This window comes from Apteryx rowi, unplaced genomic scaffold (genome assembly GCF_003343035.1).
Source record: "Apteryx rowi isolate R43461 unplaced genomic scaffold, aptRow1 scaffold_1167, whole genome shotgun sequence".
NCBI classification, from domain to species: Eukaryota; Metazoa; Chordata; class Aves; order Apterygiformes; family Apterygidae; genus Apteryx; species Apteryx rowi.
This window is the reverse complement of record NW_020447383.1, coordinates 22225-30092: the sequence shown is the minus strand read 5'-3', so window position 1 is coordinate 30092 and position 7868 is coordinate 22225. Positions and strand designations below refer to the sequence as shown.

General features: G+C 65.6%; 1 protein-coding gene across 1 annotated transcript in view; it reads left to right on the top strand.

The window, feature by feature from the left end:
• Window position 1: 1 nt before the first annotated feature.
• SMTN (smoothelin) overlaps window positions 2–7868 on the top strand; it is a gene marked incomplete at its 5' end in the record, with an annotated part of 23288 nt that continues 15421 nt past the window's right edge. Inside the window, 9 exons of the mRNA XM_026081586.1 lie at window positions 2–150; window positions 469–562; window positions 750–828; window positions 934–1289; window positions 4106–4208; window positions 4470–4771; window positions 5037–5103; window positions 6914–7006; window positions 7762–7832. Of these exons, the coding sequence (XP_025937371.1) occupies window positions 2–150; window positions 469–562; window positions 750–828; window positions 934–1289; window positions 4106–4208; window positions 4470–4771; window positions 5037–5103; window positions 6914–7006; window positions 7762–7832 (1314 nt within the window). The remainder of the gene's footprint in view (window positions 151–468; window positions 563–749; window positions 829–933; window positions 1290–4105; window positions 4209–4469; window positions 4772–5036; window positions 5104–6913; window positions 7007–7761; window positions 7833–7868) is intronic.

Here is a 7868-nt window from a genome sequence, read left to right as displayed (position 1 = left end):
GCTGGACCTCGCCGAGCGGCGCCGCATTCGCTCGGCCATCAGGGAGCTGCGGCGCCAGGAGCTGGAGCGGGACGAGGAGGCGCTGGCGTCCAAGCGCTTCCGCTCGGAGCGCGGCAGCCACAGGCAGGACAACAAGGAGAACTGGCTGCGGTGAGTGCGGCGCGGGAGGGCAGGGGGGGCGGACGCCGCTCGCGTCCCGTCTCACCCCAAGAGGACGGTGTCCTCGGCTCCCCTGAGCCCCGCTCCACCCTGTCCCGCTGATGCCTGTCCCCTGCTATGGCTTGGGCAGACATTGATGGGCGCGAGGGTGGGAAGAGCCTGGCATGAGGATGGTTCTGTGCGGGGGGGCTCTATGGCTTGAATTTGTCTGGGCTGCCAGTGGGGGATGTGGAGCCGTGAGGGGACTTTGCTCCCAAGCACCCACCTCGGATCCTGGCTAGCCTCTCTCATGCCCTTGGCCCTGCACAGGTCCCAGCAGCTAGAGGAGGAGCAGCAGAAGGCCCTGGCCTCGTTGTCCCAGAAACTCGAATCGATCACGGATGTGGAGGAGCTGACAAAACTGGTGAGTGACCTCTGCTGGGTCATGGGCTGACCTTGCCTGGCCCAAAGCGAAGGCTCCTGCCAGGCGGGGACACCACGAGAAGTCTCGTGCCACTGAGACTTCCCGTGCTGCTCCTGCCCCCTTGAGAGGCCGCTGCTTGTGACGGGGACGCTCACCTGGCGTCACGGCCGGCTCTCTCCCCCTGCAGCTGCGGGGGGCCAGCGAGTACGAGGAGCGCAAGCTGATCCGCGCTGCCATCCGCAAGCTGCGGGCTGAGGAGATCGAAGGTAAGGCGCCGTCCCCGTATCCCAGCCGCGCTGAGCTGCTGCTACCCCAGAGATGCTGGGACATGGCCAGCTCCTTGCTAACCGCCTTCGTTTGCTTCCATCCAGCTGCAACCCTGGCTGGGAATGTGCAGAGCAGCCGGAGGGATGACGCTGAGCCACCAACGCTGCCTGGGAGAGTGGAGAGCGGCCAGAGGGGTGAGAGTGTGCAACCAGCCCTGCCTAGGAGCCGGGAGAGCAGCCAGAGAGATGATGCCGAGCCCGGGGCAGCTCGAGGCAGGAACATGGAGAGCAGCCAGAGAGGCAACACTGAGCCACTGACTGTGACCGGGAGTGTGGAGAGCAGCCGGAGGGGTGATGATGAGCCGCCAACCCTGGCTGGGAGCATGGAGAGCAGCCACAGGGGTGATGCTGAACCACTGGCTGCTAAGGAGCCTGAGCCGACTGAAGCTGAACGCTCCGCGGTGAGTGCGGAGGGCTCTGCTGATGGGGGAATCGCTGTGAATTTTCCGTCTCCTTCGCTTGGTTTCCTTGTCCCAGCATTTCTTGGACAGGCTACCCCAGCGCAAGTGTGACTTACCTGCCTTGGTGGCCTGGGGCAGGTGCCCTTGGCCATACAGCTGGGGCTGGGACAAGGGGATGGCAGGAGCTTGCATCGATGAGCGAGGGCTGGAGCCAGGGAGGGCACGGCCAGGCACCCAGCGCTGGGCTGTTCCCACATGTCCCCATCAGTGGTGAGCTGGGGCTGGAGCCAGGGGCCCAGCTGGGCACCCTTCGCTGTGCCATGTGCCCCTGATAGCGGTGGGCCGGGACTGGAGCTGGTGGGGTTGGCCAGCCCTCCTGTGCTGGGCTGGGCCAGCGTGTCCCCGTCAGCGAGGAGCCAGGGCTGGAGCAGGAGAACGTGCTGTGTCCAACCTGGCTACTAGAAGGCTCCGGGCACCGGCTGGAGACAGTGCTCCGTTTGGGCTGTGGCCTCAGGACTGGCTTCACCTTGGCCTCTCCTGCAGGTCCTACTGAAGCTGTCTTGGGGATGCAGCCTTGGCAGTGCTGGGCTGGGTCTGTGCCCACTTTGGCCAGGATGTGCTTGCTGGGAGAGGGGGCAGCAGCATCTGCTGGGTGCTTGATGAGTGGAGGACTGTGGGGCATCCCTCCCTGCTGTGGGTCTGGAGGGGCCATGTTCTTTGGGGAAGACGGCTGCTGCTCGGTGCCAGGCTTTGACTGCTGCTCACCCTGGTGGTTGTGGTGGCTGCTGCCAGCAGTCACCTTGCACAGGCAGAAACCTGAGCCCCGTTTCCCTCTCCCCATGCTTGGTGTCACTGCTCACGTTCAAGGGGTCTGGGCTTGGTCTGGAGATAGGCTGGTGCTTGCAGGTGATGGGTCTCCTGGTGGGCATGGCTAGGGGAGGATGAGCTGGTGGAGCAGGCTGAGGATCGGGCCTGGGGCTGGCAGGAATGGGTGAAAGCCTGGTCATCCCTTTCCCTGCCTATGGTTTCCTGCCGTGCTGAGCCTTCAGGGTACAGCTCTCGTGATGATAGGAGGTCCCTGCACGCAGAGGCACAGCACAGGGTCTCCATTTGGGGGAGAGGATGGGGAAGGGGAGAAGCAGCTGGAAAGCAGTGGTTGTAACCACAACCAAGTAGGAAGGAGTGGGGCCCCCCAGCACATCCGCTTTCATTCACCCTCTGCCTCCCCCAGGGCCACGGCAGAAAGCTTGGGGAGGGAAAGGTGGCCCTGCTTCACCCTTCACCGCTCTTCTGCCTTCCCCCTCGGGGTCTGCTGGTGCTGCAGTCCTGTGCAGCAACCCTGCACAAGGCCCTGTCCACGCAGGGGTATTTCCTGAGCAGCCAGTGGAGCCGTCCCAGCTTATCTGGCCAGCTTCTCCAAAACTTGGGGCTGTTCCTCTAAAATAGGGATCCTGGCATGGGGTGCCGATTTGGGTACTGCTTTCCCCTGTAGGCTTCCTGGGGTACCATCCCCTCGCCACCTCCACCCTTGTCTGTCACGTCAGCAGCTGGAGCTCGTGCTGCTCCCAGGGTTCGTGCTGTGCTGCTTCTCTGCTGGGATCTGTTAGTCCTTCCTGGCTCTGTGCTGATGCTCCGAGCCCCCGTGCTGCAGCTTGTTTACCATCCCCCTGTTGCAGGACGGTCCCGATGCTCCCAGACGTGCCATTTGTGCCCAGCRCAGCCAGGACTCCTGCTCCGATTGAGACAAACGCCCCCAGGATGCCCCTGGTGCTCCTCAGGCGCTGGGTGGTGTGGGCCCCTGTCACCCACATGTCCTCTGTGGTTTGAGAGGAGCTTTCCCAGATTTTGCTCCGATGACAGCACATAGTCCCAGGCTCTGAGCATCTCCGTGTTGGCTGAGTGATGGGGACAGTGCAGGGCAGCAGAGGAAGCCCAGGGGAACCTTGTGCCTTCACTGCTCCCATCTGACCAGAGCCACTGGGTGACACAGGCAGGCCCAGGCTGACATGAAGCCATGGGGTGGGTTGGAGCTAGATGCTCCCCTGCATCGTGGAGCTTTTTCTGGCTATTTGGGGCTTGGGAAGCAGGGGTCACTGGGCAGGGACTGTCTTTTCCACCCACCTCTTGGCATCAGTGCTGGACAAGGCTGGGAAATGGGCTGCCTCTGTGTGCCATGCGGGTGGCAGAGGGCGCAGAGGGACCCAAGAGCCAGCTCCTGGCTCTGTGCTCTCCTGCCTATCTCAGCCRTACACAGAGGGGTGACTGGAGCCCCAGGGACATAAAGGGCAGTTATGGGGTCTAGTCTTCCCATTTCAGTAGATATAGCCTCCCCGTCCCTTGCCTTGCCAGCACTGCCCGGCTGCCTTGCCTGATGCAGTCTGAGAGGGTTCAGTGCTGCAGCAGGTTGCTGGTGCTGGGCAGCGCAGCCTGGGAAAGGCAGGAGAGGCAGCAGTGCTTAGGGATACTTGCTCTCCCACAAGCCTTCTGCAGTTCTCTAATGGCCCCAGCGCTGCTGCTGGACCCCCRGTGTGGGATGTGGGATTGATCTCGCGTGTTGTATGGGAGCCTACGGCTTACTGTGGTGCACATGAAAGTATGTCCCGCCTGCTGCCCTGGGCCAGAACCTGGGGTGCATGGGGAGAGGCCTCCACGGGTGCAGCATCTCCCTGGCCGGGTGGCAGGCGCAGGCTGGGCACTGGGCTGGTGGAGATGGTGTTTCTGACGTACCTTGCATACGGAGYTGCTTGGCCATCCTTTGTGATGGGGAGGGGGGCACCAGAGGGGCTGACCTAGCTCTCACTCGCCTCTCTCCCTAGGCCCATGAGCAAGGCAATGTGGTGGAGCAGGAGCACATCCGGACTGAGATCCAGGAGCTACGCAGCGAGCAGCAGAGAGCGCCTGAAAAACCCAATGCCCAGGGTGAGCCGATGTAAATCCTGCTTTCCCTGGGCAAAACCCTGCCCGCGTTCCTGGACAGGGGATGAAGCAGAGCCTGGGAGTGCAAGAGGATGCTCTTGGCAGGGCTGGAGTGTGGCAGGTGCTAGGAGAACGGAGAGGGTTGCAGGGGGTCTCCTAAAGAGCCTGAGATTGGGGCAGGGGAGCCCTGGGGGCACTGGAAGAGGAATGATGCACAAGCAGCTTGAGGTTTCCCCTCTAAGAAGCTTGTTCTCTCTCCTGTAGATGCAGCCTCGGGGACCCTTGCGCTCCTGGATCTGCACCAGGCCCCAGAGTCCTGTCCAGCCCCCGAGCCAGAGCCCAAAGAGCACGCCGAGGAGCTGGAGCAGGGCCAGCCACGCTCCGAGCTTGCTGCTCAGGCTGAGTTGCAGTATCGAGCCTCCTGGAAGGAAAAGAGCCCAGAGAGCCCCTCTGCCACGCGAGAGCCCGGAGCGGAGCAGTTGGAGACATCCCGCAGCGTGGGGGGAAGCTGCCGGGTAGAGCAGGCTCTTCCGCAACAGCCCTGTGCCGTTAGCCAGGGCAGCCAGGTACGGAGACACCTGCATTTCTACAGGCTGGGACTTGGTGGGACCACCAGGACCATGTGCCCTCTGAGTAGAGGGGCTGGAGGTCCCACAGAGCTGTGGCCACACATGAAGGTAGCTTGGTGGCTCTTCGCAGCCCCATGACCGCTCAGTGGCCTGGCAAGGCAAGTGCTCGCTGCTCTCTAGGGGCTTTGACCCCGCTCGGGTGAAGAGTGTGGTTTGGCTGATTCTCTCCAGCTCACTGCGGTTTCCCCTTCCCTCCCTGCAGTTTGTTGTCTGCGTGAGGGGCCAGGCGCCAGAGAAGACGGGAAATCCTCCGGTGGAGAAGCAAGCAGGTAAGAGCAGCCCGGCACCTCCCGYGCGAGCAGCGCGCGCGGCACCGTGGCTTCCCCGCGGCAGCGCCGTGACCCGCCGGTGCCGTGGGCGAGCGGCGCTGGCTCCTGCTGTGCTGCCGAGGACCCGGCGGCTGGAAGGAGCGTGTCGTCTCGTGCTGCTGACGGCGCCGGGCAGAGCGGGCTCCGTGTCCCCCCCTGCGCCCGGGGAAGGAGGCGTCCCCTCGCTCCGGGTGGCGACGAGCTTCCCCAGCAGGATAAACAGAGCGAGGGCAGGCTGCGAGCCCTGGGGACGTGACTTAGGTCCGCGCGGAGCGGAGGCAGGAATGTAATGGCACGGTCGGGTCAGGCCGAAGGCCTTCGTGGACAGTGACCCGTCTGCCTGCCTGGCCATCCGCTGGCCACCGCGGTGCCTGCCGTGGCCACCCAGTCCCGGCAGAGTGGGGTGCCGCGTGCGTTGTTTACAAGTCCCCCAGCTACTGGCCGGACTGCTGCAGGGCCATGAAAGGGAATCTGTGCACGCAACAAACTCCGGCCTTTTACATTCTTTATCCCAATAAGGCTGGGAGCTGAGCACCACTCCGGCCCCATCCCCCACGGGGCTGCGCTCGCTGGCCTGGCTGGGGGCTGAGCACCGCTCCGGTCCCTTCTTGCCTGCCCTGGGTGCTTTTGGCAGCCTTGAGGGATCATGGTGCCCCTTGGATGCACTCGTCCCGCTTCCGGGAAAGTCCTTTCTTTCCGCCGTGCCGGGAGGAAATAAGAAAGACCAGAGACAAGTTCCCCGCCCCAGGCACCTGTAGAGCCGTGGGTCCCACCTGCAGCAACCCTTGCAAGTGGACCTCTTGCTAGCGCTGCAGCAGTGGGACATCCCCTCCATCCCTTCAAGAAGCCCAGGGAAAGCCAAGAGGGGCAGGGACTGCCGGCTAACCGGGAAGGCAGAAGCAAGGGAGCTCCTGGGCTGGGCTGGAGCTCGAGGGCAGAACGAGTGCTGGGGGCAAAGGGAAGCACGTGGCACCGGCCTCCTGTCACCCGAGGGGCTCTGGCCGAGACCTGGCTGCTGGGGAAAGGCCAAGCCTCTCCTCTTGGGTGTCAGCCACTCTGCTCCTCAGCCAGAGCCGGTGCCTGCCGGGCGCAGACTCGGCCACGGTGCCCTGCAGCGCTGTTGGGTGCTGCTGGCCCCTGGCTGGCAGCTGCCTTCTCCGCACCCGACCATCACACCTGGGGCTGTGCTGGCAGCCGGTCGGCAGTGGCATGGGCAGTTCTCAGCCTCGGCATGGCGATGGCGTGCTGTGCCTTAGCTCTGCTATCCCCGGCTTGCTGCGGTGGGGACGGGGCTGTTTCACAGGGCAGGTGCCACATCTGCCCCCACTGGAGCCCTGGCCTGGAGGTGGTGCGTGGAGCCCCTGAGCTCCCTTGTCTCTCCCTCCGGAGGCAACGCTGGGCTCACCCAACTCTGCTGGTGACCCGGGTACCTCTCCAGGCCCCAGGTGCCTCTCGCTGCCCAGTCTGGATGCTGATGCCCCAGTCTGCCCCTCGCCCTCCTGCGCTACGGGATTTGGCACTGCAGAGCGGAACCCTCTGCTGACCAGGAGCCGTGCAGGGTCCCGGGCGCAGGGCAGCCTGCGGATGCTGGCAGCTGTCGGTGCCACAGTCTGGGAAGCGTGGGGTGACCCCAGGAGACCCCCGGGTGCTGTGCGTGGTGGTGGTGGTGGTGGGATGGTTGACAACACTACCCTGTGCCGCTCTGACCCTCTGCTCCCTTTGGCTTGTTCCTCGCCTATCTGAAAATGGCCCGTCCCTTCCCGAATGGCAGCGCCTGCCCAGCGCGGAGCAGGGAGCCCGGCTCGCCTGGACACTCACCGCTGGGAGCAAGCGCCTTCCTCCCTGCGCCCGGCCGGCCGCGCAGGTAAGGTCCCTTCGCTGGGGGTGGCCGTCTCCGCTCTCGCTGCGCTTCCTGGTGGCGGCAGGTCCCCTGCAGAGGCCGGGGGAGGCGAGAAGCTCCGTGGCGGTGGCAGGATGCTGTGCGGCCGGTGTCGCTGGCTGCCGGCACGGGGCACGTTTTCTGCTCCCTCTGGTCTCCGTGGCTTGTCGCACCTGTGCGTGACCACGTGCGCTGCCAGCAGTCGGGGCCCCTCAGGGAGCCTGCTGGAGAGTGCTGCAGGCACCGAAGGGGCACCATGGGGGGCTGCGTGCACCGCGGGGGCACTCGGGGAGGCTGCGTGCACCGCGGGGATGCCCTGAGCGGACACCACGGGGGCTGCATGCACCGCAGGGGCACCCGGGGAGGCTGCGTGCACCACGGGGATGCCCTGGCCGAGCGGACGCCACGGGGACTGCATGCACCGCAGGGGCACCCGGGGAGGCTGCGTGCACCGCGGGGATGCCCTGGCCGGGCACCCGGGGGGGGGGCCCGCGTGCACCGCAGGGGTACGGCGAGTGGCTGCGTGCATCATCGCGGGGGAAGCCGGGGAGGCCGCGCGCGCTGCGGGAGCGTCCTGGCCGGGAACGGCGGGGGGGACTGCATGCACCGCAGGGCACCCGGCGGCACCGCGACGAGGCACCCGGCAGGGCTGCGTGCACCGCGGGGGTGTCCCGGCCGCGTCCCCGGGAGGCTGACGTGCGCTCGTGCCCGTGTGTCCCCCCCTCCACCTCTCCCCGCAGAGCCGTGCCCCGACGGGCCCTTCCAGCGTGCCGCCTCGGTGCGGGAGCGCGCCCGCAGGTTCACCGCGGAGGCGCCGAGCGTCGCGGCGGCGGCCGCCCGCAGCGCG